Raw genomic sequence first — 23,276 nt, 5'->3', positions numbered from 1 at the left:
GCCCTGTTATTGTTGATATTGCACTAAAGAGTAAGTGCTAATGCTAATGTTAATCATAATAACTGCCCTTGGGGGGTCCCCTGTGGTGGAAATTTAAACACAAATGATCCAACAACAAAAAAGTTGTCTTTGTGTATTTATTGAAGGGCTTTTTGTTTAAAAAAACACCAATACAGAGCTCTGCACAGAGCAAGGTACAAGGTTGTATATTGACAAAGGTCATTCACATAAACTAATGAATCATTGCCAAAGTTGATCTCAGCTCCTTCTCATGTGAGCTAATATATTAATGTTTATAATTGTCAATAAATAAACTGTGACATCATACTTTACAGGTGAAAAGCTTACAGTTATTTTGTTTTGTTTTTTATATAGGCCTACTGACACTTACCATGTCAGTGTGAACTAAAATTGCCCAACTCCTGATGTCCATTGACATGATATGGACATCGGACTTTGAAAAAAATCCAATAAATTAATTACATGATAAATATGATTTCAAATAACTTTAAATATTATCACTTGTAACAGTTAAAATTACATTGCAAGCATGTTTTTTGGGCCAGCATGGACATAAATTTATATTTTGACTAAAAATGGGTGCTTACTCTTCCCTCTCTGGATCTGCTCCACCATGCTTGTCTTGTCAGAGCATGCTTAAAGTCATGACATGATTGTGATTGGATAATCAGGACGCAATTAGTAACCAGCAGTGCTGTCACCGTCCAATGAAAGAGTATTTACAGGTTCAGAGACAGACATATCTCATGTCCATTCCAATGGACGCAGAGTCCCAAGGGTTAAAGAAGTGATTCAGAACAACTCACGCCACTATTTAGAAACATTATTGCTTCATTATTTATTAAGTGCGCAACTGCAATTGTCGTCATTCTGACGCAATTGTTTGTTTGTTTTTGGCATTTGACCAGAACACACGACGATAAATAAACTGTTGGGGTTGAAGTCAGTTCAATCATTATTCTCTCACCGCAAAGAAATCATGACAGCATTCAGTACCTTTCTCAGTATTTGTTTAACATTGGCTGTTGTTCAAAACCAGCCTGTGAAGGAGTCATCATATGTCGCTGCTGTGTATGAACACAACTTAATCCTGAACCCAGAGCCTCGTGTCCAGCTGTCCCGCTCTGCTGCACTTCAACATATGCAGAAAAACTTGGATATCTACGAGGAGCAGGCTGCCGAGGCTGCTAAACGGGTACAGTGAGAGGGTTATAAATGTCTGCTTGCTTCAGTCAAATATGTTCAAAGGGGTCTCTCCATGCCAAGTGGTTCAATTCTCACCATCTCAAATGTGGAATATATACAAATTGTGTATTTGGCTGAAATCAACATGTGCAAAATGTTTGCTCTGTAGGTGGCATAGTTCCTGAGATACAGTCCTCCCATTCCTATTCACAAAAATCTTTTTGGTGTCTAAACTGCTTCTGGATTAAATTCTACCTTGAATGTGCCCTGTTTTTCGCCTTTGAGTGCAAACGGTGGGCTTTGTAGGGTAGGGCTAAAAGTTTCTAGGTCATTTGTGCAATCTGGTTTTTGTTGGGTAATAAACATGTACAAGTTAATAAACTGGTGTTTTTGAAAGCTGTCTGATGGTTCAAGGTTGTTTATTGTCAAATATGCTCCATGTTAAACATACAGCACAGATGAAATTGCAATCCCCCCAACCCCAGTGCAAACCTGCAGTGCAAAAGAAGAGCACTAAAAACTAGCAATAAAAAAAACAATACTATAAAACAGATAACTTAAGACATTTGGACAACAAATAACGAACGACAGACAATCGACAGACAAGGGCACTTGTGAGTATTTCACTATGAGGTAGTATGTATGTAGATAACTTAGAATATTAACAATATAAACAGAGTGCAGATTAAGCTAAAAAGTGAGGTAGTGCGTTGAAAGGTGCAAATAGCATAAACAGTATAAACAGTAAACGGCTGTGCAGAGTTTTTTAGGGTGCGTGAATTAGTGGAGCACGCGGGGGGTGGAGGTGGAGGGGGGGTGATGACCGATGCAGTAGGGGCTGACAGTGGCAGGGTGCAGGGGGATGCATTACACGTTTACAAAAAACCCACCCTGATTTCCACATTTTTAGCCTTTCAGAAATAAGGGTGGGTTTTTTCGTAAATGTGTAATGCATCAATGCACCAACTTGTATACCGAATTTCATCAAAATCTGAGATGATCAGATTTCTAAAATTGGACCACTTGTTATGGAATGACCCAAAGGGTAACTTCTTTCTTTAGTCATAATTAGCCAGTAGTTCTGTTGATCTTTTTTTTCCACATTTAAAAGGGAGAAAATGTATCTTAAACTATAAAGCACAGACAGGAGAGGCTGTTATGTGAGGGGAAATATCTTTTTTTTTTATTTTTTTTATGAGAATTGGGTTTCAAAACAACTCCAGTGTCATGACTCAATGTTGACCCCTCTCATATCTTTCTTCAATCAGGGGGCCCAGATCTTGGTGTTTCCAGAAGATGGTATTCATGGTTACAACTTCAGCCGTTCATCCATCTCTGGCTACCTCGAAATAATTCCTGACCCCAAAGAAGAGAGCTGGAACCCCTGCACAGAGCCTGGAAAATACAACAACACTGAGGTGCAAAAAATACTTGATAATGTTGTTCTTGACATGCATCCTGACATAATATACTTACTCAGGAATGTCACCAGTCTGCAAAGACTCATTTAAAACTAAGTCTGAGTAAGATTCCTATTTGAGTGTTGGGCTGTTTCACAGGTTCTCCAGCAGTTGAGCTGTATGGCCCGTCGTAACAATCTCTACATTGTGGCCAACATGGCTGGTCTGCAGCCCTGTCCCCTGAAGACCGACCCCACCTCCTCCTGTCCCTCTGATGGACGATGGCAGTTCAACACCAACGTGGTTTTCAGGTGAAGTAAAATAGAGCAGTTTTACTGAAGTGAATCAAGACATGAATTCCTTATTTTTTAAAAATGGTCCCACAATTAGGTCAGATGGCCTGCTGGTGGCACGCTACCATAAATACAACCTTTTCTTTGAGGAGTCCTTTGACACTCCACCACAACCTGAGCTCATTACATTTGATACACCTTTTGCTGGGAGGTTTGGCCTTCTCATTTGCTTTGACATCATCTTCCACAAGCCCACAATAGCCCTAGTGGAGAAGGTAAATAAAACACACCTTATTTCCAAATTTACTAAACTCTAAGTTCTTGTTTCATATTTCTCTTCCTAACAACAATTCTTCTTTTTTTAAGGGTGTGCGTCAGCTGATCTTTCCCACAGCCTGGATGAACCTGCTCCCCCTGCTGGACTCTGTCCAGTTCCATCGGGCATTGAGCTTGGGTGCCAATGTCACCCTACTAGCAGCCAATCTACGAAAGGACAGACTAAACATGAGGGGAAGTGGTATCTACACCCCATTTTCTGCCACCTACCACCATGCACAGAGAGGAGACCCAGAGGAGGGCAGACTGCTGGTTGCTCGGGTTCCAGTATTAGACCAGCAGTGGTTGGAGCAGAGCACTGACCAACAGGATGTGTTGTCTGCAGCAGAGAGGAAATCATCATCATCTTCATCATCATCATCAGACTCTGGATTCTGTCACCAAGAGGAGTGTTCTGATGCTTCTTCCGTCCTTCCCTCCGCCGACACCTTCACTTCATCCATGATGTACGACCCATTTACATTTGTCCTCTTAAATGAAACAGAAGGCAGAGTGAATGTGTGCAGTGGCACCTTTTGCTGTCATCTCAAGTACCATCGGTTTCCACAGGGTGACAACGAAGAACTCTATGCATTGGGAGCATTTGCTGGAATGCACAAGAAAGGAATCTATGCCCATCAGGTATGAATGACAAAACAATGAATTTATCTGGGGTTGTGAATATTCTGACAAAACTAATGTCACCTGTATCACATCTCTGTTTTAGGTGTGTGCACTCGTTCGTTGTGCAGGGTTGGACCTCAGCTCCTGTGGGCAGGGAGTAGAAGAGGCTGAAACTAAAATGGACTTTCATTTGGAGGGGAAGTTTGAAACCAATTATGTGTACCCGTCAGTTTTGGCAAGCAAGATGGTCCTGGAGGATCCAGAGCGTTTTGAAAAAGACGCAAATGGCAGAGTGATCTTAAAACACTCAAACATGAGTGGTGGGCTGGTGACTGCCTGTCTGTATGGACGGATGTATCACCTGGACAATGAATGAACTGCTTTGGAATGACAGGTGTCCAGGAAAAATACTTTAAAAAACAGTGGACAAATGTTTTAACCAGAACTAGTTGATATTTCTGTTTCACATTTGTTTTCTATCTGGAAAAAAAAACAACTTTATTATTCGGTCCAGAGGCCAAGGCTACAGTCAGAGGTGCGATCCTTTTGTTCATTGGGGTGAATTCCAACACATGGCAGCTGAGCTGTGGGGCTATAAGCAGGCCCACACCCCGCCGCCTCTCACCACGAGAAACTTTAGAGAAGCCTATAGTCCAGCCCCTCTTCACGAGCTGGGTTCTAGAGCCCAAGCTGTGCGTGGAAGTGAGCCTGGCTATATCTAGATGGTACCTGAAACAGTAATCCACACCTTCATTACATCTCGGCTGGATTACTGCAACGCACTTTACTTCGGAGTCAGCCAGTCCTCCCTCACACGTCTCCAGTTAGTCCAGAACACTGCTGCTCGCCGGAGCACGAAAGAGGGAGCACATTACTCCCATTCTGGCCTCCCTTCACTGGCTGCCTGTGCATTTTAGAGTTCATTTTAAGATTCTTTTATTTGTTTTTTAATCTTTAAATGGTCTCGCCCCACCTTACCTCTCTGACCTGTTCCATCCCTACGCTCCTGCCCGGTGCCTCAGGTCAGCTGACCAGCTGCTCCTGGAGGTACCGAGGTCTAAGCGGAAGCTCAGAGGGCAGAGAGCTTTTTCTACTGCTGGTCCCAAACTATGGAACAACCTCCCACTGCACATAAGACACGCCCCCTCACTGTCCATTTTAAAAACTCATCTTAAAACCCATTTTTATTCTTTGGCTTTCAACCCAGCATGAGACTCTGTTCTTGTTTTAGTGTTTTATTGTTTTAACCCAGTTATTGTTTTACTTATGTTTTTATGTTTTGTGCTCTTAATGTATGTACAGCACTTTGTCCCAGCTATGGCTGCTTAAAGTGCTGACCCATCGTTTATATGTTATTCTTTAAAATCAGCTGTGGTACAAATAGAGCCCTGTTATTGTTGATATTGCACTAAAGAGTAAGTGCTAATGCTAATGTTAATCATAATAACTGCCCTTGGGGGGTCCCCTGTGGTGGAAATTTAAACACAAATGATCCAACAACAAAAAAGTTGTCTTTGTATTTATTGAAGGGCTTTTTGTTTAAAAAAACACCAATACAGAGCTCTGCACAGAGCAAGGTACAAGGTTGTATATTGACAAAGGTCATTCACATAAACTAATGAATCATTGCCAAAGTTGATCTCAGCTCCTTCTCATGTGAGCTAATATATTAATGTTTATAATTGTCAATAAATAAACTGTGACATCATACTTTACAGGTGAAAAGCTTACAGTTATTTTGTTTTGTTTTTTATATAGGCCTACTGACACTTACCATGTCAGTGTGAACTAAAATTGCCCAACTCCTGATGTCCATTGACATGATATGGACATCGGACTTTGAAAAAAATCCAATAAATTAATTACATGATAAATATGATTTCAAATAACTTTAAATATTATCACTTGTAACAGTTAAAATTACATTGCAAGCATGTTTTTTGGGCCAGCATGGACATAAATTTATATTTTGACTAAAAATGGGTGCTTACTCTTCCCTCTCTGGATCTGCTCCACCATGCTTGTCTTGTCAGAGCATGCTTAAAGTCATGACATGATTGTGATTGGATAATCAGGACGCAATTAGTAACCAGCAGTGCTGTCACCGTCCAATGAAAGAGTATTTACAGGTTCAGAGACAGACATATCTCATGTCCATTCCAATGGACGCAGAGTCCCAAGGGTTAAAGAAGTGATTCAGGACAACTCACGCCACTATTTAGAAACATTATTGCTTCATTATTTATTAAGTGCGCAACTGCAATTGTCGTCATTCTGACGCAATTGTTTGTTTGTTTTTGGCATTTGACCAGAACACACGACGATAAATAAACTGTTGGGGTTGAAGTCAGTTCAATCATTATTCTCTCACCGCAAAGAAATCATGACAGCATTCAGTACCTTTCTCAGTATTTGTTTAACATTGGCTGTTGTTCAAAACCAGCCTGTGAAGGAGTCATCATATGTCGCTGCTGTGTATGAACACAACTTAATCCTGAACCCAGAGCCTCGTGTCCAGCTGTCCCGCTCTGCTGCTCTTCAACATATGCAGAAAAACTTGGATATCTACGAGGAGCAGGCTGCCGAGGCTGCTAAACGGGTACAGTGAGAGGGTTATAAATGTCTGCTTTCTTCAGTCAAATATGTTCAAAGGGGTCTCTCCATGCCAAGTGGTTCAATTCTCACCATCTCAAATGTGGAATATATACAAATTGTGTATTTGGCTGAAATCAACATGTGCAAAATGTTTGCTCTGTAGGTGGCATAGTTCCTGAGATACAGTCCTCCCTTTCCCATTCACCAACATCTTTTTGGTGTCTAAACTGCTTCTGGATTAAATTCTACCTTGAATGTGCCCTGTTTTTCGCCTTTGAGTGCAAACGGTGGGCTTTGTAGGGTAGGGCTAAAAGTTTCTAGGTCATTTGTGCAATCTGGTTTTTGTTGGGTAATAAACATGTACAAGTTAATAAACTGGTGTTTTTGAAAGCTGTCTGATGGTTCAAGGTTGTTTATTGTCAAATATGCTCCATGTTAAACATACAGCACAGATGAAATTGCAATCCCCCCAACCCCAGTGCAAACCTGCAGTGCAAAAGAAGAGCACTAAAAACTAGCAATAAAAAAAACAATACTATAAAACAGATAACTTAAGACATTTGGACAACAAATAACGAACGACAGACAATCGACAGACAAGGGCACTTGTGAGTATTTCACTATGAGGTAGTATGTATGTAGATAACTTAGAATATTAACAATATAAACAGAGTGCAGATTAAGCTAAAAAGTGAGGTAGTGCGTTGAAAGGTGCAAATAGCATAAACAGTATAAACAGTAAACGGCTGTGCAGAGTTTTTTAGGGTGCGTGAATTAGTGGAGCACGCGGGGGGGTGGAGGTGGAGGGGGGGTGATGACCGATGCAGTAGGGGCTGACTGTGGCAGGGTGCAGGGGGATGCATTACACGTTTACAAAAAACCCACCCTGATTTCCACATTTTTAGCCTTTCAGAAATAAGGGTGGGTTTTTTCGTAAATGTGTAATGCATCAATGTACCAACTTGTATACCGAATTTCATCAAAATCTGAGATGATCAGATTTCTAAAATTGGACCACTTGTTATGGAATGACCCAAAGGGTAACTTCTTTCTTTAGTCATAATTAGCCAGTAGTTCTGTTGATCTTTTTTTTCCACATTTAAAAGGGAGAAAATGTAACTAAAAACTATAAAGCACAGACAGGAGAGGCTGTTATGTGAGGGGAAATATCTTTTTTTTTTTTTTTTAATGAGAATTGGGTTTCAAAACAACTCCAGTGTCATAACTCAATGTTGACCCCTCTCATATCTTTCTTCAATCAGGGGGCCCAGATCTTGGTGTTTCCAGAAGATGGTATTCATGGTTACAACTTCAGCCGTTCATCCATCTCTGGCTACCTCGAAATAATTCCTGACCCCAAAGAAGAGAGCTGGAACCCCTGCACAGAGCCTGGAAAATACAACAACACTGAGGTGCAAAAAATACTTGATAATGTTGTTCTTGACATGCATCCTGACATAATATACTTACTCAGGAATGTCACCAGTCTGCAAAGACTCATTTAAAACTAAGTCTGAGTAAGATTCCTATTTGAGTGTTGGGCTGTTTCACAGGTTCTCCAGCAGTTGAGCTGTATGGCCCGTCGTAACAAACTCTACATTGTGGCCAACATGGCTGGTCTGCAGCCCTGTCCCCTGAAGACCGACCCCACCTCCTCCTGTCCCTCTGATGGACGATGGCAGTTCAACACCAACGTGGTTTTCAGGTGAAGTAAAATAGAGCAGTTTTACTGAAGTGAATCAAGACATGAATTCCTTATTTTTTTAAAAATGGTCCCACAATTAGGTCAGATGGCCTGCTGGTGGCACGCTACCATAAATACAACCTTTTCTTTGAGGAGTCCTTTGACACTCCACCACAACCTGAGCTCATTACATTTGATACACCTTTTGCTGGGAGGTTTGGCCTTCTCATTTGCTTTGACATCATCTTCCACAAGCCCACAATAGCCCTAGTGGAGAAGGTAAATAAAACACACCTTATTTCCAAATTTACTAAACTCTAAGTTCTTGTTTCATATTTCTCTTCCTAACAACAATTCTCCTTTTTTTAAGGGTGTGCGTCAGCTGATCTTTCCCACAGCCTGGATGAACCTGCTCCCCCTGCTGGACTCTGTCCAGTTCCATCGGGCATTGAGCTTGGGTGCCAATGTCACCCTACTAGCAGCCAATCTACGAAAGGACAGACTAAACATGAGGGGAAGTGGTATCTACACCCCATTTTCTGCCACCTACCACCATGCACAGAGAGGAGACCCAGAGGAGGGCAGACTGCTGGTTGCTCGGGTTCCAGTATTAGACCAGCAGTGGTTGGAGCAGAGCACTGACCAACAGGATGTGTTGTCTGCAGCAGAGAGGAAATCATCATCATCTTCATCATCATCATCAGACTCTGGATTCTGTCACCAAGAGGAGTGTTCTGATGCTTCTTCCGTCCTTCCCTCCGCCGACACCTTCACTTCATCCATGATGTACGACCCATTTACATTTGTCCTCTTAAATGAAACAGAAGGCAGAGTGAATGTGTGCAGTGGCACCTTTTGCTGTCATCTCAAGTACCATCGGTTTCCACAGGGTGACAACGAAGAACTCTATGCATTGGGAGCATTTGCTGGAATGCACAAGAAAGGAATCTATGCCCATCAGGTATGAATGACAAAACAATGAATTTATCTGGGGTTGTGAATATTCTGACAAAACTAATGTCACCTGTATCACATCTCTGTTTTAGGTGTGTGCACTCGTTCGTTGTGCAGGGTTGGACCTCAGCTCCTGTGGGCAGGGAGTAGAAGAGGCTGAAACTAAAATGGACTTTCATTTGGAGGGGAAGTTTGAAACCAATTATGTGTACCCGTCAGTTTTGGCAAGCAAGATGGTCCTGGAGGATCCAGAGCGTTTTGAAAAAGACGCAAATGGCAGAGTGATCTTAAAACACTCAAACATGAGTGGTGGGCTGGTGACTGCCTGTCTGTATGGACGGATGTATCACCTGGACAATGAATGAACTGCTTTGGAATGACAGGTGTCCAGGAAAAATACTTTAAAAAACAGTGGACAAATGTTTTAACCAGAACTAGTTGATATTTCTGTTTCACATTTGTTTTCTATCTGGAAAAAAAAACAACTTTATTATTCGGTCCAGAGGCCAAGGCTACAGTCAGAGGTGCGATCCTTTTGTTCATTGGGGTGAATTCCAACACATGGCAGCTGAGCTGTGGGGCTATAAGCAGGCCCACACCCCGCCACCTCTCACCACGAGAAACTTTAGAGAAGCCTATAGTCCAGCCCCTCTTCACGAGCTGGGTTCTAGAGCCCAAGCCGTGCGTGGAAGTGAGCCTGGCTATATCTAGATGGTACCTGAAACAGTAATCCACGCCTTCATTACATCTCGGCTGGATTACTGCAACGCACTTTACTTCGGAGTCAGCCAGTCCTCCCTCACACGTCTCCAGTTAGTCCAGAACACTGCTGCTCGCCGGAGCACGAAAGAGGGAGCACATTACTCCCATTCTGGCCTCCCTTCACTGGCTGCCTGTGCATTTTAGAGTTCATTTTAAGATTCTTTTATTTGTTTTTTAATCTTTAAATGGTCTCGCCCCACCTTACCTCTCTGACCTGTTCCATCCCTACGCTCCTGCCCGGTGCCTCAGGTCAGCTGACCAGCTGCTCCTGGAGGTACCGAGGTCTAAGCGGAAGCTCAGAGGGCAGAGAGCTTTTTCTACTGCTGGTCCCAAACTATGGAACAACCTCCCACTGCACATAAGACACGCCCCCTCACTGTCCATTTTAAAAACTCATCTTAAAACCCATTTTTATTCTTTGGCTTTCAACCCAGCATGAGACTCTGTTCTTGTTTTAGTGTTTTATTGTTTTAACCCAGTTATTGTTTTACTTATGTTTTTATGTTTTGTGCTCTTAATGTATGTACAGCACTTTGTCCCAGCTATGGCTGCTTAAAGTGCTGACCCATCGTTTATATGTTATTCTTTAAAATCAGCTGTGGTACAAATAGAGCCCTGTTATTGTTGATATTGCACTAAAGAGTAAGTGCTAATGCTAATGTTAATCATAATAACTGCCCTTGGGGGGTCCCCTGTGGTGGAAATTTAAACACAAATGATCCAACAACAAAAAAGTTGTCTTTGTATTTATTGAAGGGCTTTTTGTTTAAAAAAACACCAATACAGAGCTCTGCACAGAGCAAGGTACAAGGTTGTATATTGACAAAGGTCATTCACATAAACTAATGAATCATTGCCAAAGTTGATCTCAGCTCCTTCTCATGTGAGCTAATATATTAATGTTTATAATTGTCAATAAATAAACTGTGACATCATACTTTACAGGTGAAAAGCTTACAGTTATTTTGTTTTGTTTTTTATATAGGCCTACTGACACTTACCATGTCAGTGTGAACTAAAATTGCCCAACTCCTGATGTCCATTGACATGATATGGACATCGGACTTTGAAAAAAATCCAATAAATTAATTACATGATAAATATGATTTCAAATAACTTTAAATATTATCACTTGTAACAGTTAAAATTACATTGCAAGCATGTTTTTTGGGCCAGCATGGACATAAATTTATATTTTGACTAAAAATGGGTGCTTACTCTTCCCTCTCTGGATCTGCTCCACCATGCTTGTCTTGTCAGAGCATGCTTAAAGTCATGACATGATTGTGATTGGATAATCAGGACGCAATTAGTAACCAGCAGTGCTGTCACCGTCCAATGAAAGAGTATTTACAGGTTCAGAGACAGACATATCTCATGTCCATTCCAATGGACGCAGAGTCCCAAGGGTTAAAGAAGTGATTCAGGACAACTCACGCCACTATTTAGAAACATTATTGCTTCATTATTTATTAAGTGCGCAACTGCAATTGTCGTCATTCTGACGCAATTGTTTGTTTGTTTTTGGCATTTGACCAGAACACACGACGATAAATAAACTGTTGGGGTTGAAGTCAGTTCAATCATTATTCTCTCACCGCAAAGAAATCATGACAGCATTCAGTACCTTTCTCAGTATTTGTTTAACATTGGCTGTTGTTCAAAACCAGCCTGTGAAGGAGTCATCATATGTCGCTGCTGTGTATGAACACAACTTAATCCTGAACCCAGAGCCTCGTGTCCAGCTGTCCCGCTCTGCTGCTCTTCAACATATGCAGAAAAACTTGGATATCTACGAGGAGCAGGCTGCCGAGGCTGCTAAACGGGTACAGTGAGAGGGTTATAAATGTCTGCTTTCTTCAGTCAAATATGTTCAAAGGGGTCTCTCCATGCCAAGTGGTTCAATTCTCACCATCTCAAATGTGGAATATATACAAATTGTGTATTTGGCTGAAATCAACATGTGCAAAATGTTTGCTCTGTAGGTGGCATAGTTCCTGAGATACAGTCCTCCCATTCCCATTCACCAACATCTTTTTGGTGTCTAAACTGCTTCTGGATTAAATTCTACCTTGAATGTGCCCTGTTTTTCGCCTTTGAGTGCAAACGGTGGGCTTTGTAGGGTAGGGCTAAAAGTTTCTAGGTCATTTGTGCAATCTGGTTTTTGTTGGGTAATAAACATGTACAAGTTAATAAACTGGTGTTTTTGAAAGCTGTCTGATGGTTCAAGGTTGTTTATTGTCAAATATGCTCCATGTTAAACATACAGCACAGATGAAATTGCAATCCCCCCAACCCCAGTGCAAACCTGCAGTGCAAAAGAAGAGCAATAAAAAAAACAATACTATAAAACAGATAACTTAAGACATTTGGACAACAAATAACGAACGACAGACAATCGACAGACAAGGGCACTTGTGAGTATTTCACTATGAGGTAGTATGTATGTAGATAACTTAAAATATTAACAATATAAACAGAGTGCAGATTAAGCTAAAAAGTGAGGTAGTGCGTTGAAAGGTGCAAATAGCATAAACAGTATAAACAGTAAACGGCTGTGCAGAGTTTTTTAGGGTGCGTGAATTAGTGGAGCACGCGGGGGGGTGGAGGTGGAGGGGGGGTGATGACCGATGCAGTAGGGGCTGACAGTGGCAGGGTGCAGGGGGATGCATTACACGTTTACAAAAAACCCACCCTGATTTCCACATTTTTAGCCTTTCAGAAATAAGGGTGGGTTTTTTCGTAAATGTGTAATGCATCAATGTACCAACTTGTATACCGAATTTCATCAAAATCTGAGATGATCAGATTTCTAAAATTGGACCACTTGTTATGGAATGACCCAAAGGGTAACTTCTTTCTTTAGTCATAATTAGCCAGTAGTTCTGTTGATCTTTTTTTTCCACATTTAAAAGGGAGAAAATGTAACTAAAAACTATAAAGCACAGACAGGATAGGCTGTTATGTGAGGGGAAATATCTTTTTTTTTTTTTTTTATGAGAATTGGGTTTCAAAACAACTCCAGTGTCATAACTCAATGTTGACCCCTCTCATATCTTTCTTCAATCAGGGGGCCCAGATCTTGGTGTTTCCAGAAGATGGTATTCATGGTTACAACTTCAGCCGTTCATCCATCTCTGGCTACCTCGAAATAATTCCTGACCCCAAAGAAGAGAGCTGGAACCCCTGCACAGAGCCTGGAAAATACAACAACACTGAGGTGCAAAAAATACTTGATAATGTTGTTCTTGACATGCATCCTGACATAATATACTTACTCAGGAATGTCACCAGTCTGCAAAGACTCATTTAAAACTAAGTCTGAGTAAGATTCCTATTTGAGTGTTGGGCTGTTTCACAGGTTCTCCAGCAGTTGAGCTGTATGGCCCGTCGTAACAAACTCTACATTGTGGCCAACATGGCTGGTCTGCAGCCCTGTCCCCTGAAGACCGACCCCACCTCCTCCTGTCCCTCTGATGGACGATGGCAGTTCAACACCAACGTGGTTTTCAGGTGAAGTAAAATAGAGCAGTTTTACTGAAGTGAATCAAGACATGAATTCCTTATTTTTTTAAAAATGGTCCCACAATTAGGTCAGATGGCTTGCTGGTGGCACGCTACCATAAATACAACCTTTTCTTTGAGGAGTCCTTTGACACTCCACCACAACCTGAGCTCATTACATTTGATACACCTTTTGCTGGGAGGTTTGGCCTTCTCATTTGCTTTGACATCATCTTCCACAAGCCCACAATAGCCCTAGTGGAGAAGGTAAATAAAACACACCTTATTTCCAAATTTACTAAACTCTAAGTTCTTGTTTCATATTTCTCTTCCTAACAACAATTCTCCTTTTTTTAAGGGTGTGCGTCAGCTGATCTTTCCCACAGCCTGGATGAACCTGCTCCCCCTGCTGGACTCTGTCCAGTTCCATCGGGCATTGAGCTTGGGTGCCAATGTCACCCTACTAGCAGCCAATCTACGAAAGGACAGACTAAACGTGAGGGGAAGTGGTATCTACACCCCATTTTCTGCCACCTACCACCATGCACAGAGAGGAGACCCAGAGGAGGGCAGACTGCTGGTTGCTCGGGTTCCAGTATTAGACCAGCAGTGGTTGGAGCAGAGCACTGACCAACAGGATGTGTTGTCTGCAGCAGAGAGGAAATCATCATCATCTTCATCATCATCATCAGACTCTGGATTCTGTCACCAAGAGGAGTGTTCTGATGCTTCTTCAGTCCTTCCCTCCGCCGACACCTTCACTTCATCCATGATGTACGACCCATTTACATTTGTCCTCTTAAATGAAACAGAAGGCAGAGTGAATGTGTGCAATGGCACCTTTTGCTGTCATCTCAAGTACCATCGGTTTCCACAGGGTGACAATGAAGAACTCTATGCATTGGGAGCATTTGCTGGAATGCACAAGAAAGGAATCTATGCCCATCAGGTATGAATGACAAAACAATGAATTTATCTGGGGTTGTGAATATTCTGACAAAACTAATGTCACCTGTATCACATCTCTGTTTTAGGTGTGTGCACTCGTTCGTTGTGCAGGTTTGGACCTCAGCTCCTGTGGGCAGGGAGTAGAAGAGGCTGAAACTAAAATGGACTTTCATTTGGAGGGGAAGTTTGAAACCAATTATGTGTACCCGTCAGTTTTGGCAAGCAAGATGGTCCTGGAGGATCCAGAGCGTTTTGAAAAAGACGCAAATGGCAGAGTGATCTTAAAACACTCAAACATGAGTGGTGGGCTGGTGACTGCCTGTCTGTATGGACGGATGTATCACCTGGACAATGAATGAACTGCTTTGGAATGACAGGTGTCCAGGAAAAATACTTTAAAAAACAGTGGACAAATGTTTTAACCAGAACTAGTTGATATTTCTGTTTCACATTTGTTTTCTATCTGGAAAAAAAAACAACTTTATTATTCGGTCCATAGGCCAAGACTACAGTCAGAGGTGCGATCCTTTTGTTCATTGGGGTGAATTCCAACACATGGCAGCTGAGCTGTGGGGCTATAAGCAGGCCCACACCCCGCCACCTCTCACCACGAGAAACTTTAGAGAAGCCTATAGTCCAGCCCCTCTTCACGAGCTGGGTTCTAGAGCCCAAGCCGTGCGTGGAAGTGAGCCTGGCTATATCTAGATGGTACCTGAAACAGTAATCCACGCCTTCATTACATCTCGACTGGATTACTGCAACGCACTTTACTTCGGAGTCAGCCAGTCCTCCCTCACACGTCTCCAGTTAGTCCAGAACACTGCTGCTCGCCGGAGCACGAAAGAGGGAGCACATTACTCCCATTCTGGCCTCCCTTCACTGGCTGCCTGTGCATTTTAGAGTTCATTTTAAGATTCTTTTATTTGTTTTTTAATCTTTAAATGGTCTCGCCCCACCTTACCTCTCTGACCTGTTCCATCCCTACGCTCCTGCCCGGTGCCTCAGGTCAGCTGACCAGCTGCTCCTGGAGGTACCGAGGTCTAAGCGGAAGCTCAGAGGGCAGAGAGCTTTTTCTACTGCTGGTCCCAAACTATGGAACAACCTCCCACTGCACATAAGACACGCCCCCTCACTGTCCATTTTAAAAACTCATCTTAAAACCCATTTTTATTCTTTGGCTTTCAACCCAGCATGAGACTCTGTTCTTGTTTTAGTGTTTTATTGTTTTAACCCAGTTATTGTTTTACTTATGTTTTTATGTTTTGTGCTCTTAATGTATGTACAGCACTTTGTCCCAGCTATGGCTGCTTAAAGTGCTGACCCATCGTTTATATGTTATTCTTTAAAATCAGCTGTGGTACAAATAGAGCCCTGTTATTGTTGATATTGCACTAAAGAGTAAGTGCTAATGCTAATGTTAATCATAATAACTGCCCTTGGGGGGTCCCCTGTGGTGGAAATTTAAACACAAATGATCCAACAACAAAAAAGTTGTCTTTGTGTATTTATTGAAGGGCTTTTTGTTTAAAAAAACACCAATACAGAGCTCTGCACAGAGCAAGGTACAAGGTTGTATATTGACAAAGGTCATTCACATAAACTAATGAATCATTGCCAAAGTTGATCTCAGCTCCTTCTCATGTGAGCTAATATATTAATGTTTATAATTGTCAATAAATAAACTGTGACATCATACTTTACAGGTGAAAAGCTTACAGTTATTTTGTTTTGTTTTTTATATAGGCCTACTGACACTTACCATGTCAGTGTGAACTAAAATTGCCCAACTCCTGATGTCCATTGACATGATATGGACATCGGACTTTGAAAAAAATCCAATAAATTAATTACATGATAAATATGATTTCAAATAACTTTAAATATTATCACTTGTAACAGTTAAAATTACATTGCAAGCATGTTTTTTGGGCCAGCATGGACATAAATTTATATTTTGACTAAAAATGGGTGCTTACTCTTCCCTCTCTGGATCTGCTCCACCATGCTTGTCTTGTCAGAGCATGCTTAAAGTCATGACATGATTGTGATTGGATAATCAGGACGCAATTAGTAACCAGCAGTGCTGTCACCGTCCAATGAAAGAGTATTTACAGGTTCAGAGACAGACATATCTCATGTCCATTCCAATGGACGCAGAGTCCCAAGGGTTAAAGAAGTGATTCAGAACAACTCACGCCACTATTTAGAAACATTATTGCTTCATTATTTATTAAGTGCGCAACTGCAATTGTCGTCATTCTGACGCAATTGTTTGTTTGTTTTTGGCATTTGACCAGAACACACGACGATAAATAAACTGTTGGGGTTGAAGTCAGTTCAATCATTATTCTCTCACCGCAAAGAAATCATGACAGCATTCAGTACCTTTCTCAGTATTTGTTTAACATTGGCTGTTGTTCAAAACCAGCCTGTGAAGGAGTCATCATATGTCGCTGCTGTGTATGAACACAACTTAATCCTGAACCCAGAGCCTCGTGTCCAGCTGTCCCGCTCTGCTGCACTTCAACATATGCAGAAAAACTTGGATATCTACGAGGAGCAGGCTGCCGAGGCTGCTAAACGGGTACAGTGAGAGGGTTATAAATGTCTGCTTGCTTCAGTCAAATATGTTCAAAGGGGTCTCTCCATGCCAAGTGGTTCAATTCTCACCATCTCAAATGTGGAATATATACAAATTGTGTATTTGGCTGAAATCAACATGTGCAAAATGTTTGCTCTGTAGGTGGCATAGTTCCTGAGATACAGTCCTCCCATTCCTATTCACAAAAATCTTTTTGGTGTCTAAACTGCTTCTGGATTAAATTCTACCTTGAATGTGCCCTGTTTTTCGCCTTTGAGTGCAAACGGTGGGCTTTGTAGGGTAGGGCTAAAAGTTTCTAGGTCATTTGTGCAATCTGGTTTTTGTTGGGTAATAAACATGTACAAGTTAATAAACTGGTGTTTTTGAAAGCTGTCTGATGGTTCAAGGTTGTTTATTGTCAAATATGCTCCATGTTAAACATACAGCACAGATGAAATTGCAATCCCCCCAACCCCAGTGCAAACCTGCAGTGCAAAAGAAGAGCACTAAAAACTAGCAATAAAAAAAACAATACTATAAAACAGATAACTTAAGACATTTGGACAACAAATAACGAACGACAGACAATCGACAGACAAGGGCACTTGTGAGTATTTCACTATGAGGTAGTATGTATGTAGATAACTTAGAATATTAACAATATAAACAGAGTGCAGATTAAGCTAAAAAGTGAGGTAGTGCGTTGAAAGGTGCAAATAGCATAAACAGTATAAACAGTAAACGGCTGTGCAGAGTTTTTTAGGGTGCGTGAATTAGTGGAGCACGCGGGGGGTGGAGGTGGAGGGGGGGTGATGACCGATGCAGTAGGGGCTGACAGTGGCAGGGTGCAGGGGGATGCATTACACGTTTACAAAAAACCCACCCTGATTTCCACATTTTTAGCCTTTCAGAAATAAGGGTGGGTTTTTTCGTAAATGTGTAATGCATCAATGCACCAACTTGTATACCGAATTTCATCAAAATCTGAGATGATCAGATTTCTAAAATTGGACCACTTGTTATGGAATGACCCAAAGGGTAACTTCTTTCTTTAGTCATAATTAGCCAGTAGTTCTGTTGATCTTTTTTTTCCACATTTAAAAGGGAGAAAATGTATCTTAAACTATAAAGCACAGACAGGAGAGGCTGTTATGTGAGGGGAAATATCTTTTTTTTTTATTTTTTTTATGAGAATTGGGTTTCAAAACAACTCCAGTGTCATGACTCAATGTTGACCCCTCTCATATCTTTCTTCAATCAGGGGGCCCAGATCTTGGTGTTTCCAGAAGATGGTATTCATGGTTACAACTTCAGCCGTTCATCCATCTCTGGCTACCTCGAAATAATTCCTGACCCCAAAGAAGAGAGCTGGAACCCCTGCACAGAGCCTGGAAAATACAACAACACTGAGGTGCAAAAAATACTTGATAATGTTGTTCTTGACATGCATCCTGACATAATATACTTACTCAGGAATGTCACCAGTCTGCAAAGACTCATTTAAAACTAAGTCTGAGTAAGATTCCTATTTGAGTGTTGGGCTGTTTCACAGGTTCTCCAGCAGTTGAGCTGTATGGCCCGTCGTAACAATCTCTACATTGTGGCCAACATGGCTGGTCTGCAGCCCTGTCCCCTGAAGACCGACCCCACCTCCTCCTGTCCCTCTGATGGACGATGGCAGTTCAACACCAACGTGGTTTTCAGGTGAAGTAAAATAGAGCAGTTTTACTGAAGTGAATCAAGACATGAATTCCTTATTTTTTTAAAAATGGTCCCACAATTAGGTCAGATGGCCTGCTGGTGGCACGCTACCATAAATACAACCTTTTCTTTGAGGAGTCCTTTGACACTCCACCACAACCTGAGCTCATTACATTTGATACACCTTTTGCTGGGAGGTTTGGCCTTCTCATTTGCTTTGACATCATCTTCCACAAGCCCACAATAGCCCTAGTGGAGAAGGTAAATAAAACACACCTTATTTCCAAATTTACTAAACTCTAAGTTCTTGTTTCATATTTCTCTTCCTAACAACAATTCTTCTTTTTTTAAGGGTGTGCGTCAGCTGATCTTTCCCACAGCCTGGATGAACCTGCTCCCCCTGCTGGACTCTGTCCAGTTCCATCGGGCATTGAGCTTGGGTGCCAATGTCACCCTACTAGCAGCCAATCTACGAAAGGACAGACTAAACATGAGGGGAAGTGGTATCTACACCCCATTTTCTGCCACCTACCACCATGCACAGAGAGGAGACCCAGAGGAGGGCAGACTGCTGGTTGCTCGGGTTCCAGTATTAGACCAGCAGTGGTTGGAGCAGAGCACTGACCAACAGGATGTGTTGTCTGCAGCAGAAAGGAAATCATCATCATCATCATCATCATCATCAGACTCTGGATTCTGTCACCAAGAGGAGTGTTCTGATGCTTCTTCAGTCCTTCCCTCCGCCGACACCTTCACTTCATCCATGATGTACGACCCATTTACATTTGTCCTCTTAAATGAAACAGAAGGCAGAGTGAATGTGTGCAACGGCACCTTTTGCTGTCACCTGCAGTACCAGCGGTTTCCACTAGGTGACAGTAATGAATTGTATGCATTAGGAGCATTTGATGGAACTCATGTCGTGGATGGACGCTATGCTTTGCAGGTAAAAGAGATTTTTTTTTCTCTTCTAATATATATTTAAACTTTTTCACACCAGTTACGTCACCTGTATCACATCTCTGTTTTAGGTGTGTGCACTCGTTCGTTGTGCAGGGTTGGACCTCAGCTCCTGTGGGCAGGGAGTAGAAGAGGCTGAAACTAAAATGGACTTTCATTTGGAGGGGAAGTTTGAAACCAATTATGTGTACCCGTCAGTTTTGGCAAGCAAGATGGTCCTGGAGGATCCAGAGCGTTTTGAAAAAGGTGCAAAAGGCAGAGTGATCTTGAAACACTCAAACATGAGTGGTGGGCTGGTGACTGCCTGTCTGTATGGACGGATGTATCACCTGGATGATGTATGAAGTGCTTTGAATCGATGACTTTCCAGGGAAAATACTTTAAAAAACGGTGGACAAATGTTTTGACCAGAACTGGTTGATATTGCCGTTTCATGCAAAAAGTATTTCAATAAATACACAAACAACTTTTTTTGTTGTTGCGTCATTCGTGTTCAAATGTCGACCTCAGGGGACTCAACTTTTTCTCTTTTTATTTCAATACAAATGGTTCAACCTGATGGTTGATGGGTCCAAAACGGGAGAAATATTAGTCAATATCTCTCAGTGTGTCTGTCTGGACCAGACCAGAGTTCTCACGGGGGCGGCCCGATCTTGACTCCAACCTGTAGCCCATTTCCCACATATCGATTCTCTCTCTCCAATAAAGGAAAAAAGCCACACAAAAAAAATCTTTACATTTGAAAAAAAAAAACACGGATGACTGACCTATGAGTTATGAGGGTGCTCTTGCTGTCTCAGTCATTGGCTCTAATGAGAAAAGAAGCTTGAAAAGAAAACTGTTGGTTGCTGAATGTGAAGATGCTTTACCTTGTGTGTATAGAAATATAATTTATCGACATGTATTTTGTCTTTCTACAAATCTATTAATGTTTTCTTTGGTGTTGAGTCCACTGTCTACTGAGGAATGACAATTCGAGAAATTGTCATATGCATCTCTCTTTTTTTTTGAAAGGACAGAACTGGATTGTATGAAGTGATTTCCGGGTCACATGCTTCTCCATTTCCTGTTTGTCGTTTTCAAAATAAAGCTTTGTTTACATCGAGTTCAAAGTTTTGCGACACTGGAGAAGGCACATATCAGTGATCCTTTTGTTGCAAATATTTTTTTAAACATGTGATCCAGATTTTAAACAAACCACGACCATGTGGTTTAACATTTTTATAGTAGAATAGGTTGTTGAGTTTCATTTTAACTGAAAACCTGAAGATAACAGCACAGTCATCTCTGGGGCCCCATGCTCTTGCCCAAGTCGGACTTCAGACATAACATGTTCACATGTATCCAGTCCTTTGGTTTGCTCACACAGCTATCTCAGAGAAGAAACCATGTTTTCGTTCGTTGTCCTTTATGTCTGCTATTCTTTAACATCGGCTCTGGTTCAAATACAGCCCCGTGCGAACGCTTCTTACATAGCCGCTGTATACGAGCACAGTTTAATTCTGAACCCGGAGCCTCATGTCCCCCTGTCCCGCGCCGCTGCCCTGCAGCACCTGCAGAGAAACCTGGACATCTACGAGCAGCAGGCTGCACGAGCGTCTCAGCAGGTATGGACAGGACGATTGGATGGTATTTCAGTCATATTCAAAGTTACTTTGTCCGCAGGTAACAAATCCTTATGGCAGATTAGTTAAGACAGAAGGCCGTCCTTGGTGTTTTCAGTGGTGATCAGGATTGGTTGTATTTCTACGTTTGTTGTATGAAAGGTAGGCTACAACGTCACAATCACTTTAAAAAAGCAAAACAAAAAAACCCACATTTGGTTTACATATCTTATGTCAGGGTGCCAGGTGTCCAGTGTCATGACTCAATGTTGACCCCTCTCATATCTTTCTTCAATCAGGGTGCCCAGATCTTGGTGTTTCCAGAAGATGGTCTTCAGGGATTCAACTTCAGCCGTTCATCCATCTCTGGCTACCTCGAAATAATTCCTGACCCCAAAGAAGAGAGCTGGAACCCCTGCACAGAGCCTGGAAAATACAACAACACTGAGGTGCAAAAAATACTTGATAATGTTGTTCTTGACATGCATCCTGACATAATATACTTACTCAGGAATGTCACCAGTCTGCAAAGACTCATTTAAAACTAAGTCTGAGTAAGATTCCTATTTGAGTGTTGGGCTGTTTCACAGGTTCTCCAGCAGTTGAGCTGTATGGCCCGTCGTAACAAACTCTACATTGTGGCCAACATGGCTGGTCTGCAGCCCTGTCCCCTGAAGACCGACCCCACCTCCTCCTGTCCCTCTGATGGACGATGGCAGTTCAACACCAACGTGGTTTTCAGGTATTGTTTCTTCAGGCATTTAACTATTTTAGTTGCTCCTCTAAATGTCCTTCTACTTTATATTAACCTTTGACCTTTTCTTGAAGGTCAGATGGCTTGCTGGTGGCACGCTACCATAAAAACAACCCCTATTTTGAGGAGGCCTTTAACACTCCGCCACAACCTGAGATCATAACTTTTGACACTCCTTTTGCTGGGGAATTTGGCCTTATCACTTGCTTTGACATCCTCTTCCATGGGCCCACAGTTTCCCTGGTGGAAAAGGTAGAAATACACCTGTTTACACTTCATGTTTGTCATTGTCTTTTCTAACATCTGCCTTTTTGTGGCATCCTTTAGGGTGTGCGTCAGTTGATCTTCCCCACTGCCTGGATGAACCAGCTCCCCCTCCTTGACACAATCCAGTTCCAGCAGGCGATCAGTTTGGGTGCCAATATCACCCTACTAGCAGCCAACATTCGTAGTGATACTCTTATCATGACTGGAAGTGGTATCTACACCCCATTTTCTGCCACCTACCACCATGCACAGAGAGGAGACCCAGAGGAGGGCAGACTGCTGGTGGCTCGGGTTCCAGTATTAGACCAGCAGTGGTTGGAGCAAAGCACTGACCAACAGGATGTGTTGTCTGCAGCAGAGAGGAAATCATCATTATCATCATCATCATCATCAGACTCTGGATTCTGTCACCAAGAGGAGTGTTCTGATGCTTCTTCAGTCCTTCCCTCCGCCGACACCTTCACTTCATCCATGATGTACGACCCATTTACATTTGTCCTCTTAAATGAAACAGAAGGCAGAGTGAATGTGTGCAACGGCACCTTTTGCTGTCACCTGCAGTACCAGCGGTTTCCACTAGGTGACAGTAATGAATTGTATGCATTAGGAGCATTTGATGGAACTCATGTCGTGAATGGACGCTATGCTGTGCAGGTAAAATAGAGATTTCATTTTTTTATTAATTTAAACTTTTTCACACCAGTTACGTCACCTGTATCACATCTCTGTTTTAGGTGTGTGCACTCGTTCGTTGTGCAGGGTTGGACCTCAGCTCCTGTGGGCAGGAAGTCGAAGTAGCTGACACTAAAATGGACTTTCATTTGGAGGGGAAGTTTGAAACCAAGTATGTGTACCCGTCAGTTTTGGCAAGCAAGATGGTCCTGGAGCAGCCAGAGCGTTTTGAAAAAGACGCAAATGGCAGAGTGATCCTAAAACACTCAAACATGAGTGGTGGGCTGGTGACAGCCTGTCTGTATGGACGGATGTATCACCTGGACAATGAATGAACTGTTTAAGAGAAATTTCTCAATTAAAAAAATGTTCCGATCAAGAATGGTGCAACTTGGAACCTGTGGAGCCGAACTGTCCTCTGGGACAAATAAATTTGTCTAAGTCACTTCCCT

The 23,276-nt window shown here is 42.1% G+C and overlaps 5 protein-coding genes and 1 long non-coding RNA gene across 6 annotated transcripts; 5 read left to right on the top strand and 1 right to left on the bottom strand.

The window, feature by feature from the left end:
• Positions 1–169: 169 nt before the first annotated feature.
• Positions 170–4,258, top strand: LOC306839049 (biotinidase-like). Its single transcript, XM_079367523.1, has 6 exons — positions 170–1,216; positions 2,475–2,624; positions 2,766–2,917; positions 2,997–3,174; positions 3,266–3,856; positions 3,942–4,258. Exons 1-6 carry the CDS (start codon positions 1,001–1,003, stop codon positions 4,212–4,214), a joined length of 1,560 nt encoding a protein of 519 aa, XP_079223649.1. The 5' UTR covers positions 170–1,000; the 3' UTR covers positions 4,215–4,258.
• A 932-nt stretch (positions 4,259–5,190) lies between these two features.
• LOC306839888 (biotinidase-like) lies at positions 5,191–9,502 on the top strand. The gene is made up of 6 exons (XM_079368833.1): positions 5,191–6,437; positions 7,696–7,845; positions 7,987–8,138; positions 8,219–8,396; positions 8,488–9,078; positions 9,164–9,502. The coding sequence occupies exons 1-6, from the start codon at positions 6,222–6,224 to the stop codon at positions 9,434–9,436; spliced, it is 1,560 nt and encodes a 519-aa protein (XP_079224959.1). The 5' UTR covers positions 5,191–6,221; the 3' UTR covers positions 9,437–9,502.
• Positions 9,503–10,412: 910 nt separating this feature from the next.
• On the top strand, positions 10,413–15,597 carry LOC306839239 (biotinidase-like). The gene is made up of 6 exons (XM_079367816.1): positions 10,413–11,659; positions 12,904–13,053; positions 13,195–13,346; positions 13,427–13,604; positions 13,696–14,286; positions 14,372–15,597. Exons 1-6 carry the CDS (start codon positions 11,444–11,446, stop codon positions 14,642–14,644), a joined length of 1,560 nt encoding a protein of 519 aa, XP_079223942.1. The 5' UTR covers positions 10,413–11,443; the 3' UTR covers positions 14,645–15,597.
• A 225-nt stretch (positions 15,598–15,822) lies between these two features.
• On the top strand, positions 15,823–19,956 carry LOC306839238 (biotinidase-like). The gene is made up of 6 exons (XM_079367815.1): positions 15,823–16,869; positions 18,128–18,277; positions 18,419–18,570; positions 18,651–18,828; positions 18,920–19,513; positions 19,599–19,956. Exons 1-6 carry the CDS (start codon positions 16,654–16,656, stop codon positions 19,869–19,871), a joined length of 1,563 nt encoding a protein of 520 aa, XP_079223941.1. The 5' UTR covers positions 15,823–16,653; the 3' UTR covers positions 19,872–19,956.
• Positions 18,179–19,647, bottom strand: LOC306839240. The gene is made up of 5 exons (XR_013781169.1): positions 19,577–19,647; positions 19,100–19,208; positions 18,691–18,816; positions 18,336–18,594; positions 18,179–18,254 (listed from the first exon to the last, which is right to left on the bottom strand). It is a non-coding gene; the product is annotated as an uncharacterized lncRNA (long non-coding RNA).
• A 339-nt stretch (positions 19,957–20,295) lies between the features above and the next one.
• On the top strand, positions 20,296–23,269 carry LOC306839237 (biotinidase-like). Its single transcript, XM_079367814.1, has 6 exons — positions 20,296–21,134; positions 21,431–21,580; positions 21,722–21,873; positions 21,960–22,137; positions 22,213–22,806; positions 22,887–23,269. Exons 1-6 carry the CDS (start codon positions 20,916–20,918, stop codon positions 23,157–23,159), a joined length of 1,566 nt encoding a protein of 521 aa, XP_079223940.1. The 5' UTR covers positions 20,296–20,915; the 3' UTR covers positions 23,160–23,269.
• Positions 23,270–23,276: the final 7 nt, after the last annotated feature.

This window comes from Symphodus melops, assembly GCF_947650265.1.
Source record: "Symphodus melops genome assembly, chromosome: 18".
NCBI classification, from domain to species: domain Eukaryota; kingdom Metazoa; phylum Chordata; class Actinopteri; order Labriformes; family Labridae; genus Symphodus; species Symphodus melops.
The sequence above is the reverse complement of the archived record's forward strand: the minus strand, read 5'-3'. Positions and strand labels throughout refer to the sequence as shown.